The 20,009-nt window shown below is 32.2% G+C and overlaps 1 protein-coding gene across 2 annotated transcripts in view; it reads right to left on the bottom strand.

Moving 5' to 3' along the window:
* CNTLN (centlein) overlaps positions 1-20,009 on the bottom strand; it is a 334,860-nt gene that overhangs the window by 148,864 nt on the left and 165,987 nt on the right. For both annotated transcript variants that reach the window (XM_022573778.2, XM_022573774.2), the window contains exons 9-10: positions 6,509-6,685; positions 4,586-4,711 (exon numbers count right to left, since the gene is read on the bottom strand). In XM_022573778.2, the coding sequence (XP_022429486.2) occupies positions 4,586-4,711; positions 6,509-6,685 (303 nt within the window). The remainder of the gene's footprint in view (positions 1-4,585; positions 4,712-6,508; positions 6,686-20,009) is intronic.

A 20,009-nucleotide genomic window follows, 5' to 3' on the forward strand; every position in this document is an offset into this window, starting at 1 on the left:
CCTGGTGGCACAGTGGTTACGAATCTGCCTGCCAATGCAGGAGACATGGGTTCGACCCCTGGTCCGGGAAGATCCCACATGCCGCGGAGCAACTAAGCCCATGTGCCACAACTACTAAGCCTGCATTCTAGAGTCAGCAAGCCAAAAATATCCCATGGACAGTCACGGAACTAGGTCGATTTATTAGATCATTCAATAAAATATTTACAGAGTAACTTCTATGTATTTTGTAATTAAACTAGCTAAACTAGAGGCTCTAACTTCTGTGTACAAACAAGTCTCAATGACTAAAATATTAGAAAATAGTAAAGTTGCATCAACTGACTTTTCTCAATGATGTTTGTAATTCTACTTGAGTTGATAAGAACAGAAATGATTCTTGATCAAATAATCGTTTGCTCAAAGGTTTCTTGACAGTCATAAAGCAAACTAAGAACATGTACACTATTAATAAAACAGTGGCTCAATCTTCAGAGTATGATAGCAAGGTTTCTTAAGAAAAAAAATTTATAGAATACCAAGGATTCCATGGATGTTTAATTTCAGCAGAATGTATAAACTTCATGAATATTAGAGCATTAAAAAATAAAAGACATATAAACTATATTCAAAGGACATATTAATGTTATTAAATGGCATAGAAAAGTACTAAAAGAATTAAGTTGCCAAATGCATGAAAGTCAGTAAAGCAGAGATTCATGGCACTAGTAATCACAAGGATAGTAAGAATTTCATAAAGCTCTGATGCACTGGTTTCCAAATTAAATTTTATAATTCACTATACCCATGAATTCAGGATTTGGAATTGGGTGAGATTTTTATAATAAGAACTTTCATCTCTTCTATTACTATTGACTCTACAATTACAACATTGGTTGCCCATCTTGAAAACAGGTACAACTAGCCACAGAAGAGAGCTTAGTAAGACAATATGTCAATGTTTATACAATTATATTTTATTATAATATATAGTATTAGAATAATATGCATGAAGAGCATGTCAATGTATCAAAATTTATATACATATGTACCATAGGCTCCTGAAATTTCTTTGTTCCTCCCTCCCTCCCTTCAATCCACCTTGGTGATGAACTTGGGACCCTAAAGCTACCTACCATGCCATGATCATGCCTTTTGTCTTTAGTTTAGTGTTTCCAACAGTATCTTCCATGGAGCAACAGTCTTTTGGGAAATATTAATAGGTATAATCAAGTAAATCTGATAAATAATGTATCTCTACCTTCCTACAGATTCACAATGCACATTGGTATGTTAAAGGATCACAAAAATAGAAAAACGTTAATCCATTGCTCACATATTTAAGCAAGGAACATTTTGTCTGCCATGTTCCCATTAGGTTCTTGAAGAGCAGTATTCAAAAGAATACCAACATGGGAAAGACCATGACAAAAATTCAACGTGTATTAGTGGGGAATGGTCTTCAAAAGGAGCTCCATGATCCCAATGTATTTTAAAAACCATAAGACACTGTTATGTGTTGAAATGAATCTCTCCCTAAAAGATATGTTGGAGTGCTAACCCCATTATCTCAGAATGTGACTTTGTTTGGAGACAGGATCTTTATAGAGATAAACAAGTTAAAATGAGATAGGGTGGGTCCTAATCCAATATGATTGGTCTTCATAAAAAGGAGAAATTTAGACACAGAGAGAGGCTTGAATAGAGGGAAGGTGATGTGAAGACACAAGGAGAAGGCCATCTATAAGCCAGGGAACACCTGAGACTACCAGAAGCTAGGAGAGATGAATGGAACAGATTTTCCCACACAGACTTCAGAAGGAACTAACCCTGTTGACACCTTGATTTTGGACTTTTCTAGCATCCAGAACTTTGAGACAATACATTTCTGTTCTTTTAAAGCTAGTCAGTTTATGGTAGTTTGTCACAGCAGCCCTAGGAAACTAACACAAACACACCACTAATTCCTATCTTACCTTATACTCACATGTGCTTGAGTAATAGCAATAGCATTAATACTATAGCCTAATAATCAAGAAGATAGAAACAGGTCTTCTGTCTTCACTAAACATGAGTTACATTTACTATAGTCAGGTTGTAAATTTAAAAATGCCCTGGGCCCAACTACTCTCCTTGGAGTTGCTTTAATATACATGTTTTGTTTACCCATTCCTTTTGTTAAATGCTACTGATTATAGTGCCTTTTTCATTCAGCTATTTTGCTCCTTTAAAATAAGAAATCCTTTCCTACCAAATGATAAAATGCAAAGAAAAAAATTTGCTCCCATTTTTCCCTTATCTTGCAAATCTGTGAAAGAAAACAATCATTTGAAATTCACAATTATCATCAATTAACTTGAAAGAACACAGAAAAAATATAAATGAAAAAGAAATTGTGTGAAAAATAATTTTACTCTAAAAATAAACTTGAGGCCTCATCCAAGAGAGCAGTTATTAGAAAAAAGGAATGAGGAAATGAATTAGTATAATGTTTCTGAGACTCTCTGAAACAAGAAATTTAAGAAGTGGAAGAGAATAGATCTAAAAATGTTTGAATTGCTCTACTCCTTCCTGCCAAAAACAAGGAACTAAAAAAGACTCACAGACTTTTGGGGGCAAATGAGTGGAGTTGCTCTACTACTGAATGGGATATGTGATGGTTAATTTTTTATGTTAATTTGACTGCTCAGGTATTTGGTTAATGGCTGTTCCTGGGTGTATCTGTGAGGGTGTTTCTGTATGAAATTAACATTTGAATCAATACACTAAATAAAGCAGATTGCCCTCCCCAATCTGATGGGCTTCATCCAATCCACTGAAGGCCTGAACAGAATAAAAGGCTGAGTAAGAAAGAATTCTTTCTGCCTGACTGTCTTTGAGCTGGGACACTGGTCTCCTGCTTTCGGACTCAGACTGGGACTGGAACTTACATCATTAGCTCTCCTGGTTCTCAGGCCTTTGGACTCAGGCTGGAACTATACCATTAGCTCTCCTGGATCTCCAATTTGACGACTACAGATCTTGGACATCTCAGACTCCATAATCATGTGATCATATAAGCCAATTCTCCTTAGAGTAAATCAATCTCTCTCTCTCTCTCTCTCTCTCTCTCTCTCTCTCTATATATATATATATATATATATATAAACACACACACACACACACACACACATACACACACACATATATGTATTTCAGAATAATGATATCTCATTAGGGAAGACTAAAGGATTATATCTTATTGTTTCTATTTCTCCAGAGAACCCAGATTAATAGAGGACAGAAGTAGAAGCCTTGGTATGTAAATTTCAAGAATTATGCAAAAGAAGGATGATGGTGTCCTAAACATGCCCATAATATCCTGTTTGTACCTCCACGTTCACACCAATACACTAGATTCTAACTATTTACTCAGCATCATTTTTTTTCTCCTGTTATACAAGTGACTAGCGCAATGCTTGGCTAATTGCATTAGCCAATAAGTTACAAATGAGTAAACAAATGAATGAGCAAATAACTACAGGTGTATAAATTTCAAGTAGGCTAAATGTTAGCAAGCTGAGGTCATCTGATCATTTTATTTTTGGGAGAAACAATAGATGATAATTTCCCTTTGTTTAGAACTAATAGTTTAAATCTGAATAAATATAAATTAAAACAATGTTTAGTGAAAAGGCAGAAAAAAACTTCCAATTGTAGCTTACGGTTAACTATATCTCTAAACTATATTTTGCTCTAGAGTACAAAACATTTTCCTCCTAAGAATAATCTATCTGACAAAGAATCTAAGTTTTAAATATTTGGATTCTAATCATCTGTAAATTGGGCTTGTCACAGAATATTATAAAACTATTTGAGATTCAGTTAAATGGCTAAATCTCAAATAGTGTTGGCCTTCCGGTAGTTGTGAATGAAGAATGACAAGTTTAGCCATATTAAATTCACAGAAAAAATTAAAGCTCTCAATAGAGTCACATAAAATTGGTTCAATACACATAACCAACTTCTTCTGAGAAAGATAATTCACAAAGTATGAGTTGGAAAGTATAAACTCTTAAAGATAGAACAATAAATGCATATGCTTCTTAAAGACTGGAAGAACACAGATTCAAATGTCATGCATTCTGAGACAAATTCAGTTGAAATGGAAAAAATAATACATATTTATTTGCCACTTTGTATAATTTTTCTGTGAAGGACAATTTTAAGTGGCCTGAACTAGGTTAGCATGGTTGTTAACTCACGTTTCTTTGTGTATGTTTATCATATATAAAGAACCACAGGAAATTTCCCTTTCCATTTGCTGTAGTTGTATTTTTTGGTCTCTGAGAAACTATAAGAAATTTATTCCCAATACAGAGTCAAAATATTCCCTAATAATTTTAAAATAGTGAATAAACATTTAGTTTTTAAAGTAGCAAAATTTTTTATTACTTTACGATCCTCAGAAATCTTAAGAACTAGACTAACCAATTTACACATTTTTTTAAAAAGTAATTAAATTCAGGAAAGATAAATGATAAGCAGTAATTTGCGAAATGAATGTTTACTTTGGTATATCCTTACCTATGCAAGGTTATTACTAAAGAAAGGATTTAATGTTCACCTTTAGCTGTAGTACCTTCTCTAAGTTTTCAATCTTTCTTTCAGCATTTCTCAGCTTCTTTAGCTCCTCTGAGTCTAAGAAAGGGCTCTTTGGGGACAAAGACCTTGAGCGTTTCACAGGTGGTTCCTCGAGAATAAAACAAGGACATGGTTGAACTAGTTGGAACACTGGATTATGAAAGACATGCAAAATTAAAGAACAAGTAATTTTGAATACTAATAATGAATTATAAAAAGAAAAAATCTTGCATGGAATACCAGAGAAATAACAAGCAGAATTACCACAGTGCTACCGCTAAAGGTTTCTCTGTGACTCATTAATGAGAATATTCATTTACATTTACATTGTTTCTTTCAGAATAATGATGTCCCATTAGGGAAGACTAAAGGGTTATAGACTCAGAAATGCAAGAAACCTCATTACAAAGGAGGGGATAGAGGCTGGTCTAATTGCTCTATAAGGGTCCAAGGTTACACTTGATAGGACAACCAGAAACAAGAGGGAAAGGATTTTTTTCCCTTTGAAATAGTTTAACACACTGTGAAGTTGAAGGAACAATATGCTTGAGGAATGTAAATACAACAGACAGTAGATCTTATACCATAATGACCATATGGTCATTAACTATAATGTGGCTAACTAGAGACAAGAATGTGTTTATATCATGTACAGCTTCATATACCAATCTGGAGAAGGAATATGTGAAAGCAACTATTAAGCTGGGCAACATATTGTTCATACTTACTGCATGTCCTTATGAAAAAGAAAGAAAATTCTTTCAAAATATCACTCTCATTTTCTTGACTTTTGTTAAACGCAATGAAACAACAAAGCAGTATATTTTTAAAGCTCAACAATACAGCACACAACCAAATTAGGCCCTATAAGGTCTCTCAATTTTAGGAGTATTTTCTTTCATTTAAATAAAGCTCAATGCTGTGAAACTACTCCAAAATGGCAAGAAACATATAACGGAGTTATGTTTAAATACATACATACATACATAAATAAAGCTAGTTCTGAAAATTACTAATAATATTAGGGGGAGTAAATAAGAATGCCACAGAAACATAGGTCTCATTTTAAATACTTCCTTTATTAAGACATTTGTCCTACTCATAGGAAAAAATGAAAAGAATGAGAATTGAAAACATGATTTTCTACTTTTAAAAATATTTTCTACTGCTGAAGTAACAAGTGTGAGAAACATACCTCTAAAACTCCTTACTTTTAGGAAAAGCTTAATTCAATTTATATAGAAATAATATATTTACAATGTGATATTCTGAAATGTTTATATTAATGTTCATAGAATCTTTTGCAATATAATAAGAATATGCAATAAATACTACAAAAAGGAAAAGCTGAGACATTAATAAATAAGAATCATGCCACAAAAAATTTGCTTATTATTCTCCACTGTTACACCTTTAAATCTGAAAATATGTAACTGAACATATTAATGTTAAATTCCATTTTATAGTTTATATTGCACATGGGCAGTATTTTAAATATCACAGCTCAATGAAATAGAAACATTAAGATATATTTTTCTTCTAATTAAAATTAGAAAATTGAATTAAGGACTAATACCACATTAAAATTTCTACTTAATTTATCTATAGATTAGATAGATGAGGGATACTTATCAAAACTTTTTAATATAAGAATGTTAATTTACGCAAAAGAGGTATATCATTACTAATATATTTAATTAATTAAATAAGGAACATATTATTCAGTTCAAAAAGGGAAAACTTGCTACTCCCAGCCATGATTTTATAAAACATTTGACACAGAATATTTTTTAAAAGCTTCCAGAAATATAAGCAGAGAAGTAAATGCTGCTGTTTGTTTTTTAACTTCATCACTTGCCTTGCCAACCTCATCCTGACAAATTCACAAAATGACAAATGCCCCTACCTTATGTTTCCTTTCAGTACTTGTCAAGATGCTCTTCTCTGAGGAACCCTTGTTGGTAGATCTGTTCTCTGATAGTTTTTCATTTGCTATTTTCAGTTTCTCCTGTAAATACTCAATTTCAGACTTCTGTGAGACCATTAAGGTTTCTAAGCTCGATAAAGATGGCTGTTGAGAAACCTATTTTAAAAAGTATGTTTGTGTCTTACATTATTTACACATTCATGCAAATATTTATATATGTTACTACATTATATAAATCATAAGTATTCCAAGAAAGAACATTTCATTTCAAAAATAAACCGTAAACCTGAATTAGCTAAGCTTCTATCATCCTTATAGAACGGCATTTTCAATAAAATAACCAAGAGTCTATATAAATATTTTCATAAGTAATACTGTCATACAGATTTTCAGGAGAAAAAATTTAAAGTTGTGCATGATATACACAACTCATCTATAAAATTATTTCAAATTAATGATTATACACATAGGTATTTCCTCAGTAAATGCTTAATGCAATACCACCGAATATAAACCTGAGAAAAAGAAACCAACAGCACTATACGTCTAATTAGCTTTTAATATATTATAATTTAGTAATAACTCAAAGAACTCTGATACTTTTTAAAGTCAGCAGAGTTCACAGTCTTCTCCTTTGAAATTTATTCCCATGCCAGATAAACTGTTAATGGGTAAGCACCACATTTTAACAACAAAAATCACAGGAAAATTAAGTTTGTAAGAAACCTATTCATGAAAACTAGCATTCAACAAAATTGTACCACCATCTTAACTGAATATACTTGAGACCATTAAAATCCATGCATATAAACTATTTCAAATTAACCACTCCATTTACAAAAAACAAAAACACTAGATCATAGTGAAACCAAGTTTTTGTTGATTTCCAGGAAAGAAAAGTCAGATCTTATGATTCTAATATTATCAACATGGATCCAGTAGCCCTGAAAATAGTTTCATTTAAAATGTGGAGAGCCCCATCCTTCCTAAATGATATTCCTAAGGATTATAAGAAAAATATGTATGTTTAACTTTTCTGAACTAACAATGAGAAATATTACCTTTTCTTGGTTTTGACTACTTTTTTCTTTTTTTAGGGGATAGGCAAATTTTTACTAATCCTAACCTGTAATTTCTATAAAGAGAAGGATCATCTCATTATACTATCATCATACTATTACACTTTCCTCATATATAAGTCACCTGATTTGTTTCCCAATCTTTATTCTATCACAACACTAAATATTTTCCTCAGAATGTTGTTTATATTGTACTGTTACCACACTTACAATATTAAATACTGACTCTATTAGCTTGCATTGAACATCAAATTAAAATACCTTAAGCATTTTTCTTCCAAACTCTAAAGGAGTCTGACCTATTCTTTTCTCCTCCTTTAACCACTGTATGGCTTTTATTTATTCTTTCCTCCTCTTTTGTAAACAGATTTATGATGCTTATAAATTTTTCCTTTGGGCTGCCAATATGAACAATTCACAAAGGCTACCTATTCTTGTTCTGGTTTTGTTATATAAAATTACAATGAATATATTAATATCATATCATTTACCAAAGAAATTTTAAATAAATTGTTCAAAATCAAACAAAAATTTAGAAAAAAAATGGAAAAACATAATTTTAGCTTATTGGTATATCCAATAAGCAATCCTTTGCTCTTTAATAAATGAGTTTTCCAAGTCATCATTGGGTTATAATGCAACAGATAAGAATATAAAAACATGAATATTTGGTCAAGAAGCTGCAATTCTAAATCATTAAAATATTTATGAAGATATTAAAAAGCCTCCAACAGTGGACATTGCTACTATAATAATAAAAGATTTCTTATTTAGGGAGAATTCCTTTAAAATTCGTCAGTAAACAATAACAGAACTTCAAAATTAAAATACTATTTAAGTAGTGATTAACTCCAGCTCACATAGGAGCCATAATGTAAATAAATAAGTAAAATGAGTTATGTTTAAATTATAGCTTTAAAATTCATTCGACAGAGACACTTTGTATATATATTGAACATATACATATATACTTTACTTCCACAAGGAAACTTATGCACTCTCTCAGTTTTTCAAAAATGGAGTCTTCTTTCTCTCTCTCTCTCTCATCTTTTATCACTTTTGGTAGAGATACATGCACATGAAGTATTTCACATTTCTCTTAATATAACCACTTTTAAAAGTATAAGTAAAATGAAACATCAAATCGCAGTCACCCTCATTTTGAGGGAATAAGGAGGGTATTTGTGGTAGTAGCTATTCAGCTCCAGCCAGCTGTTTTCACAGAGGAATGTGGCCCATTACTGCCAGATCTACTGACTTTTCAAAAGAATGGAGGAATTCAAATTTCTAAGAGAAATCTAATTTTACAATATTGGCCAGACTCAGTTTATGACCCTTGTATCTTGAGAACATGGTGGTGGGAGTATAGACTGCTACAAATTTCCTAGGGAAATTTTGAAATATGAATCAAAGAACATAATGTACCAAGCCTTGGACTTTGTTCTAATCATGCTGAGGGTTGATACAGAAAGATATCCATGATAAACTGTTAAGTGAGAAAGGCACAGGTTACAGAAGAATACAGCATACTGTATGGACATAAATTTCACCAAACTCTGAATTTATAGCATTATTTCTGAATGGAGGTATTATATGTGAATTTTCTTCATACATATCTGAATTTCCTTAATTTTTTTACAATGAACATGTCACTAAATAGTTTTTAAAATGTAATTTTTTCTGCAAATAAAAGGGATAAAAAGTTCGGTATAAAAATTTCAGTACAGATAGGGGAAATACAAATGAAAGCCTCTATCATATCATCTCTCAGAATTCACTAACGATAAGTTTGGGATATAGTTCCCATATTTTAAAGGGAAAAGGAAAACCATTTTAATTCTGACGTTTAACTTCTTTTTTATTACTGGCTTTATTTTTTATAACAGCTTTACATTTACAGAAAAACTGAGCAGATACTATAGAGACTTCTCCTACACCTCCTATCCCCACCCACCCAGTTTCCCCTATTATTAACAACTAAAATTAATACGGTACATTTGTTAAAATTAATGAACCAATTTTCATACACTATTTTTAACTGAAGTCCCTAGTTTATTCAACTTTCCATAGTTTTTACCTAATGTTCTTTTCTGTTCCCAGATCCCATCCATGATACCACACTACATTTAGTTGTCATGTCAGCAACTCTTGGCTGGGACACTTTATCAGACTTTTCTTATTTTTGATGACATTGATAGTGTTGTGGAGTACTATTTAGGTATATTGTTTTGATAGGATGGCCCTCTACTGGAATTTGTCTATGTTTTCATCATGATTAGACTGGGGTTATGAATTTTTGGGAGGAAGATCACAGAAGCCATCATATCATATCAAGGGTACATACTATCAACATGATTTGACTGCTGACACTGAACTTGATCACACTACCAAAGTAGTGTTTGTCAGGTTACTTGACTGCCAAGTTACTCTTTTGTCCCCCATTCATACTATACTCATTTAACCAGCTTTTTAAACATAATAATTACATGTATAATTATTATAGGTATAATATATATCTTCATATATCCTTACTTATTCTTACACTTTCTAAGTGCTGCTTTACAAGCCTAGCAAGATTAAGACAATCAATCGCCTGTCTGTGGAAGTTCACTCCATCTATTGCCCTAAAAATCTTAGAATCTTTGAAAATTTAACTTTTCTTGCTAAGAATTATTAGTATTTTATAAATAAACTTTTTCCTCTAATGTCAAAAATCCTTGTGCACTTTTTAGTTTATAATCTTGGAAGATAATGGTATGGTGCTAGACCATAGATAATCTGATAAGAAATGATCAGTGGAGTATGCATCCAAATGCCTCCAATTGGAACTAATCTCTTTAAATTAACTATTATTAATACATAACTTCTTTTTCACATTGATTCACAGAGGCAATTTTGATCAAAAACTCCTGTAAAAGCTATTAGAGTAGAAGGAGGGGGAAAGTGAAGCCTTGTGCCAATTACTTTTAAAACATTATATAAATTAAATATCTAGTCATGCTGCTTTAAATTCAAGCAACATTGTATGGCATTACTACAGTGGAGGGTGAGTGAATACTGCTTAATAAATAGAAATTTTTTCCACAACTATCACAATTACAAAGAATTATAAGCTAAATTGTTTTGTCCTGTTAATAAGTTTTAATTTAAAATACTAATTTATTTACTACTTCAGTAAAATAATAACTAGCATTTAGTGAAAAGTGTTGAGTACCTAGCTTTAGGTAAGCATTTCACATACATTATCTCACTTATTTAAGAAATTTACAAACTCCAAACCTGTCAACACATAATATAGCCTATTGCAACACAAAAATACTTAAAAAGGACGTGATACCTCAGCAAAAGAAATAGTTTCTCTCCAAGTAATATCTCACTGGAAATTAAGTATAGGTTAAAACATATATGTATGTTTAAAATCTGTAATATTTGTGTATATAAAATATCCAACCCCTATGAATATATATATATATATATGAGAAACTGACATCCTGAATGACAGTTCTCTGAAAAGCAACTCAAATCCTCTTGGACGAAGACAGAATATTTAAAAAGTGCATATATATATTTACAAATATACACATAATTTTCTTCTCATGAAATCCTGAATCTCTACAAAAACTTACATTTCATTTAAAATTGATTTTAGAAATGCAGAAATATATCTATTGCCAATTTATAAAACTGTTAGCTGACTCATCCATAACCTGAGAACAGATGACTTCAATAATAATCACAGTCTTAAGATAATAAAGAAAAAAGAAAGCTATTAAATCAACATGATATCATAAATCAAAATAGTCTTGTCACAAAAGTTCACAAATGGAATTAAGTGTACCAACTTAAACTTACACCTCCCTTTTAGAAAGACTATGAAATTGAGTAATAAATTTATGAACAAAGTCAGCTAACACTCTCTTTTAAAAAATATAAATATTTGCATTTCTTCCATCCATTCACTTTTAACCCAAATATACTCAGATTACATTTAGAGATCACAAAATATAATGAAATTATTTACCACATTTAGGTAAACTTTAAAATGTCACCATTTCCTCTCATAAACACCAACCTAATAACACAATACTGAAAAATTCAGTACTATAAAGTGGTCAAATTAAACTTTCCTTTAGTATCTAACACTTGTGTGGTAAAGCCAAATCAGGGCACAGCAAAATAAAGGGGGAAATTTTAATGTCATAAATTTATTTCCATACACCATATAAAGCTTTACACTGAATGGATTACAAATGGATGCTTTACTGGCTTAGAGTCACAACCAGTAGACAACAGTATCTTTGTTATGAAAGTGAGAAATCAAAAGCTAATTATTTCTTCTACGACATGTAAATATTAGGCTGCACTGACAAAAATTAGTGATATTTACATGTCACAGAACAGTGTTTAGAGTATTAACTGTGTAGTATACACACTGACTACAGATTCTAATACCAACAGTAAACTAATCCTGGCCTTACTTAAAACTTAGGATTAAGAGACTAAGTGACTTTTCTATAGATTTGTTTTCTTACCTTAAAAAGCAAAATTAAACACAATCAGGTTTTTCCAAAGTATGTTATAAAGCCTCACAGTCTGCCAGATTTCTGAATATTTCAAGTATATCTGTTAATGGTATCCTAAAATGAATTTCTAGATTCAAGGAATGAAATGTGTAATCCATTACCTATTATAATGCATACTCTTAAGTTTTATAAACATTTGACACTTATGTCACCAGTAAAAAAATCAAAATTTGTGCACTAATGGTATAAGCAAGGGACTATGCTTGTTATGCATTATCATCTCTATACATTAAAACCTCAATCATACTCAAACAAATTCACTAAAGTGTGGTTTTCAATCTGCTAACTATGCATTCCATAATAGCCTGTAATTATTAAAAACTGACAAGAAAGCTACGCCACCTGTGTTTATGTGAAGCCAGGTAATGAAAAAAACAACAACGCTGTCATCACCTCTCAATTCCTGATTGCATTATCAAAACTGTAGCCGAGTTTGGCATCTGGGTGTGACCTTGTTAACTGCTAGGGTAATTAAATTTATTCTACTGGGAAAAAGGATGATAAATTATTAGCAAGAAGATTTTGTTCACATTTTATTAAATTGGCCTGTCAAAGGGTTGGCCAAATTATCAAGGGCCTCATTTATTGGAGGCCAGCCATATTGCCACATCTGTTACAATTATTTATAATTTCAGCAGTTGAAAACCAACTGAGTTAGGCATCCGCCATGTAAAGTAATTTACAAATTATCTGATGAGGGAGTGTTTTAGCTTCTCCCTCATTTCTAGCCAGCAGAAAGCCGCGCTGTAATTACAGAACACGATTAGGTTCTTTGGGGAACTTATCTTGCACTCATAGCCATAGTAAGATGCAGCAAGAACATATGGAGGAGCTTGTGCTTCTACTCCCTGAAGCTCGTGACCCGCCTGCCGCTGAGCCCTTGAGTTGAATTTGAATGAGAGTGCCATGGCTAATGTTCTACACATGCACCATTTATGCCACAAAACAAATCGGATCACTGTTAATTATGAAGCAGCTATAATCAGGCCTTCACATCTGTGTAATGTGAAGCGCAGTAGGCTGTATTCCAATAATGTATGACTACCTTTGTGTCGCAAATTGCGAGCCATATTGCCTCAGTAGTAGTTACTGAATTCAAAGTAACTCCTTTGATAAAAGCCCATCACATGGATATTTTTATCCAGCTTTACAAAAAATAAAAATAAAAAAATAATGAAAAAGCAAACCCCAAAGCCTTTCTTTATCAGCTATTGACCAGAACAGTTAAAGCATATGGCACAAGTTCATTAATGAACACAGAGCATTCTAATTTAATGAAACCACTTGAGCCATAAAAATCAGATTTAGTTAATTCCCTCTTTTCCATTTTTTCACATCTAGCCTAAACCTAGGATCTACTTAATATTACAAGTTATCAAGACACAAAATATATTTTTTACAAATTTATAAAAAATATTAAAAACTTGTGTTGTACTATGAATAACCTTTAAAAAGAAAGGCAAAAATATGGTTTTTTATTTTACAAATTGAATTTCATCACAAATCTCATGTAAGAAAGAATAATTATTTCTTTTTTAGAAAGTGAATCCTAGCAGCTGTATTCTAACAAAAAAAATAGTCTTTCTTCCATGAGAAATCTTTCCATGGAAAGGCAGCTAAACAAGCTGCACCCAGATGGCAAACCAGCTACAGTTTAATTAATCCACTAAAAGCCATTCAGATTTCAGTAAGGGTAATGTAATTTTGAATAATAGTAGGGAAAAAAAATCACTAAAACATTCTTAAGTTTTATTATAGCAGCAAGAGAAGTGCCACTATAGAGTAGTTAAAGCTGAGTTGCGGTTTCTATTATACGTGATACATTTCTAGATTTTAATATCTTGGGCTGTTTCATACTGCTTGGAACTTAAAGCAGGCTTAAAATATCAGAATATCTATTGGAAGCCTTTTTTTTTTTTTTAGAAGAAATAGCTTATTTTTCAAGCAGGGAAGTGGAGTTATATGATTATAACGAGTTTAAATGTTGTGGATATAATACACAAATAGCTTTAGGAAAGAAAAAAGTTTATAGTTAACCTACAAAAGACAAAGACTTCAAATTTTTCTTTTAAATAAAAAAATTTATCAAGGTTAAAAATGATGTCATAGTATAATTTTATCACTGTTTTCTCCCGAAGGTTGATGAAATACGAAACTGTCAGGAGATCATTTCCCATATACTTCTGTGGCCATGCCTACCTATACAAATAGATGAAAAATATAAACTAGTTGTGTATAATTAAATCAAGCAATAAATTACAAAGCAGTTTTTACTTAAAATAACGCTGTAGAGTAAATCAACTTTTCAAAATGAGTTTACGTATACAAATTAAAAATTAGTTAAGTGTGAAATAAGATGATGATAAGTAGTATAATTTAAAATTACTTATAGGCGACATTTGTCCTAAATAATTAAAAAATAATTTTGGTGCTGTAGCAGTAAGATACCTAGAGCAAGTATGAGACTGATATTCTTCCATGTTGAAAATGAGAAAAAAGTATAATTGAAACAATAAGAGAATAAAAATCATAAAAAGCAAACAAAAGTGAACCAATTATGAACTCTGGCATAATATTTCCCAACTACAGCATGACAAGGATTAATAGCATTCTGAGTCTAAGTTAAGTTACTACAATGTGATCTCCTTTCTGCCAACTGAGAAATTAAAATAGTTTAGTTGATGCCAAGCAGCCACTATCAATACTCGACTCCCTGATTGGCAAGAAATCAGAGCTAACTAATACCGGTATTTTTCCTCCTTTGCTATGTTGGAAAATTATACATAATCAATTCAGCACTGTTAAAGAAATGACAACTATTCCACATCATAACAAGATAATTCCTTGCAAAACTGATGCTTTAATGCTCCCCCTCCTATTTATTGGAATTGCTGTGTCAAAGAATACTTGGATCACTTTGGGATACGCTAAATGGGTATGGAACCAGGATATACACATTTTCATATGTTCATTTAAAAAGCATCTATCGAAATCAAAGTATCAATCACTGGCAAAGAACAGTGAGGATAAAAGCATAAGACACCAACTTTTCTTGCTTTCAAGGAGCCCACACTTCAGAGTGGAAACAGACAAGGAAAACAATGAAGTTTAATACCTGCTAATGCACAAAAGAGGTGTACATCTCAATCTTAAGAAAAAAGGTTCAGGAAAAAGTTATCAATAATAATCTTAGAACTGAGTCTAGAAGGTCTAGAATCATTAATGAACTAGACAAACAATAAAATGTGAAAATATGTGTGATAAATATGTAGAGTTTATTTCCTTTAGTATGTATTTGAGGTCATGTATATAAATACATTTTTTTTAAAAAATGCAAACTGATAGAACACTTGCAAAAACAAATCAAGTTTAAAGTGAAAGTGAAAAACCTCACTAAGGGCTTCCCTGGTGGCGCGCAGTGGTTGAGAGTCCGCCTGCCGATGCAGGGGACATGGGTTCGTGCCCCGGTCCGGGAAGATCCCACATGCCGCGGAGGGGCTGGGCCCGTGAGCCATGGCCACTGAGCCTGCGCGTCCGGAGCCTGTGCTCCGCAACGGGAGAGGCCACAACAGTGAGAGGCCCGCGTACTGCAAAAAAAACCCAAAAAAACCAAAAAAAACAAAAAACCTCACTAGTTTCCAGAGATGAAAAACAAAAGAATGAATTAACAAGGCTATTTTTAGATGATAATAAAGCTTGCAAGGTTATAAAAACTGGGCACTCTCATACACTGTGAGAAGATAATTTGGTATAATCTTTCTGGAATGTAGTTTACTGTGCATGGTATATATTCAAAAGCTTGAGGTTCACAATCTTTGACATAGAGATTTTACTTTTAAGAATTCATTCTACAGATACAAGTGATGAGAATAAAGATAGACAAATGAAAATGTTCATCGCAGTATAAAATCAGAGGAAATAGAAAAAATATATATTGAAATAAGTTAAATGCCCCAAAGTAGGGAAATATTTAGGTTAAAAAAATGGTACATTCCTCCATTATACTATTAGGCAGTCATAAAAATGCTTTCAGGGCTTCCCTGGTGGCGCAGTGGTTGAGAGTCCGCCTGCTGATGCAGGGGACATGGGTTCGTGCCCCGGTCTGGGAAGATCCCACATGCCGCGGAGCGGCTGGTCTCGTGAGCCATGGCCGCTGGGCCTGCGCGTCCGGAGCCTGTGCTCCGCAGCGGGAGAGGCCACAACAGTGAGAGGCCCACGTACAGCAAAAAAAAAAAAAAAAAAAAAAAAGAATTAAAAATGTTTTCAAACGTTTAATCATATTATAATGGTCATTGTACAAGCAGGATACAAATTCATATACTGTATGATTCCAATTACATAAAATATATTTTCTTCATTTACTTTGTATACCCTTTATACAAACACAGAGCCACATGCAGGGTCTAAGACCATGCTTCCCTTAGGTTTTCTTCCACTATCATTTGGGGCTGAAGGAAAGGCCACGCATTGGGGCTAAGACCTAATTTCCATAGATCTCTTCACCTCAATCTACAGATGTCAATAAGGAACCTTAGGCAAAGCCCTCTCTATACCCAAATACACCGCCTGCCACCACTATCTGCCTTGAATTTGCTAAATTAACCTCATTATGCCTTTTATCCTGATTTATGTGAGTCACCATAAAAGCCCTAACTCCTGTGTCAATGGGAGTTTCTCTTAGAATTGTCATACTCTCATGCTAGTTATGAATTATTTTAAAAAAAAGTAAAAACCAAAAAGTGAAGCAATAAGAAACTTGCAGACTTACAGTCAAACTGACCAGGCAGATTTGAAAAAACCCAAAATATAGCTGAAGAGTCTACTACCACTCCTCTATTCTCTATCTCACCTTTTACAATTAGACTCTCACTCTCTCCTCCATGTCCACTCACCTCTTTCATATTCCCCATCATGCTGTATCTTTGTACTATATTCTGAGTAATTTTGTCGACTTAATAGTCCAATTTTCTAATTCCTTCTTTAGCTCAGTAACGCATTGTATGAGGGCCCTATTATTACCAAAACCAGATAAAGATAGTACAAAAAGTTATATAACAGACCAATTTCAGTCATACATAGAGATTTAAAAAACAAATATCAGTAAGATGAATAAAGCAATATATAAAAGGTTAGAAGTGTCCCAGGTATCAAAAGATAAAACATTTGATAAAATTTATCACCATTTATGATATTAATCAGACTCCTTAATCTGATAAAAGGGTATCCATAAGAAAATTATGGCTAACGTCATAGTCCATGGCGAAATAGTCCCTTTAAAATTAGGAACAAGGCAAGGACACCCACTCAAACCACTTCTATTGAACTTTTATATGGTAAAATGTATAAAGATCAGTATAACAAATTAGGATTTTTAAGGAAGAAACAAAACTGCCATCATCACATACTGTTTGCATAGAAAACCCAGAGGGTCTAAAAAAAATTTAGAATTATTAAGAGATTGTTAGGGTAGATGGAAATAAGACAAACATTTAAAAATCATTTGCACTGCTATATACAAGAAACAGAAAACCTAATAAAAATGCAAGTATCTAAAACAGCAACAAAAATGTAAGCTACTCAGAATCTAATAAAAGACATTACATATTACATATCTAATAAAGAGTATAAGACCTCTATGGAAGTCTTATACAAACTACAAAACTTTATAAAAACTACAAAAATTTGTAAAACTACAAAAATTTATTTAAATACATTAAGGAAGACCTAACTTGAAGAAGACAGCATACGCAGGAATAGAAACATTTAAAATGACAAAAATATCTGTTCTCCTCAAATTAATCTTCACGAGATTTTTCAGGGAACTTGATAGCTGGTTATAACACTATACTAAAGAGTAAAGGATCAATAATATCCAAAACACTGTTGAAGAATAATATGGTAAAGAGACCTGTCATATCAGTTATCAAGACTCATTATAAAGCTAAAATAATAAATACAGTGTTGTTATTTCAGAGATTTTTAAAAAGTCACCCAATGCAAATGGACCCACTTAAATATGAACCCATATACACATGCAATAATAAATGTCAGAGATGGCACTGTAGATCACTGAGAAATGGAGTGATTATTAGCACAGTGCATAGTACTGAACCAGATATCCAGATTTTTTAAAAATTAAATTGAATTATCTTCTTCACCACAACAAATATCAATACCACATAAAGACTCATATGTGGAAGTCACAACTATAAGGCTTTAGATGAAAATCTAGGAAAATATCTTTATGAGTTTAAGATAAAGTAAGATTTATTAAACAAGATACAATAAGCACCAAAGCTGAGAAGAAAGTATTGAGAAATTCAAAGACATTAAAATGAATAACTTCATTTTTCAAAAGACACCACAGAATAAGTGAAAAGAAAAGCTATAAGCAAGAAGATATTTGCAACAATCATAACTGATAGCTGAGACTGCTGGTTGATCTCCAAACTCATTTCCTTGTTTTGGAAATGGGTACATACCTCCCAATATTTGGGCGCATGTATTTCCCAAGCTTCTCTGCAGTTAGATAACATGTGGCCAAATAATTGAGTTATAGCTAAGGACACGCCAGCAGAAGTGATATGTACCACTTCTAAGTCTTATTCATAAAAACTTCCTAAATGTGATTCTCTAGGACATTTTTCCCTTCTTGCTGGCTGGAGTAGAGATGATTTCAGGACAACTTTAGGAGCTACATTTAAAGCTAGTGGATCCAAAAGATAAAAGGAGACTAGATCTCTAAATCATTGTTTGGAAGTTGAAAATCCAAGTAATACCCACATTAAACTCTTATATATACATAAGAAATAAATCATGTTAAACCTCAGAGATTCGGGGTTTATGTAATACAGAAGCTGACATTATATCAAATACTAATGTAATAACTAACAAAAGATTAGTATGCAAAATAAAGAATTTCAACAGACAGATAAACATTCTAATAGAAAAACTGGCAGAGGACACAAGTATTTCATATAACATAAACATAAGATGCTCAAGCTCATTAGAAATCAAAGAAATACAAAATAAAACCAGAATGAGGTATCATTTTACTTCTTTTAAGAATGCAACTAAGAAGTCTATAATTTGAGACACTTTGGCAAATAATTTGGCATTTTCTTATAAGCCTGAATATCTTCATATTCATGACATGTGATTTCACCCTTAGCAATATACGCTAGAGAAAGTTTTGCATATGTGTGTCAGGAGACATGTACTAGAAAGTTCATAGCAGCAGTGTGTAAATATTCCTATAGCTAAAAAAATTAAAACAAAAAATGTTCATTGACAAAAGGAGTGGATAAATAAATTGTAGCTTATTCATACAATAGACTGTTGCACAGAAGAGGAAAAGAATTATAGCTATGCTCAAGAACAATGAGTTACATTACAAAATAAAATTCAAAGAAAAAATCTAGTTGCAAAGCATGATATACATAGAGTATGAAATGGCTAAGGTTTAAATAAAAGCTATAAGGAACAATATATTATTTATAATCATTTATATTATTTAACAAAGCATAGCTTTAAAAGGCAGGAATTAATCAACAGAAGTCCAAGAAAAGAAGTAAGATGGGATCAGAGAGTAGCACATAGGTAGCATCAAGAGTATTGGTGATAGTTACTGGTGGGTACCCAGACATTACATTTATTCTTTGGTAGATTTCAAATATTTAGTAATAATTTTTTTTAAAAAGAAAGTGAGAACATAAGCTAAAACAACATACAAAAGGACAATTCTGTAACACTTAGGAAAAGAGGGAATAGAGTATCTGTGCAAAGAAATAAAAATTAACAAGCCTGTGGTTAAAATTC

Source organism: Delphinapterus leucas, chromosome 6, assembly GCF_059928025.1.
Source record: "Delphinapterus leucas isolate spDelLeu-1000000601 "Yukka" chromosome 6, BTC_Dleu_Yukka2, whole genome shotgun sequence".
Lineage (NCBI taxonomy): Eukaryota > Metazoa > Chordata > Mammalia > Artiodactyla > Monodontidae > Delphinapterus > Delphinapterus leucas.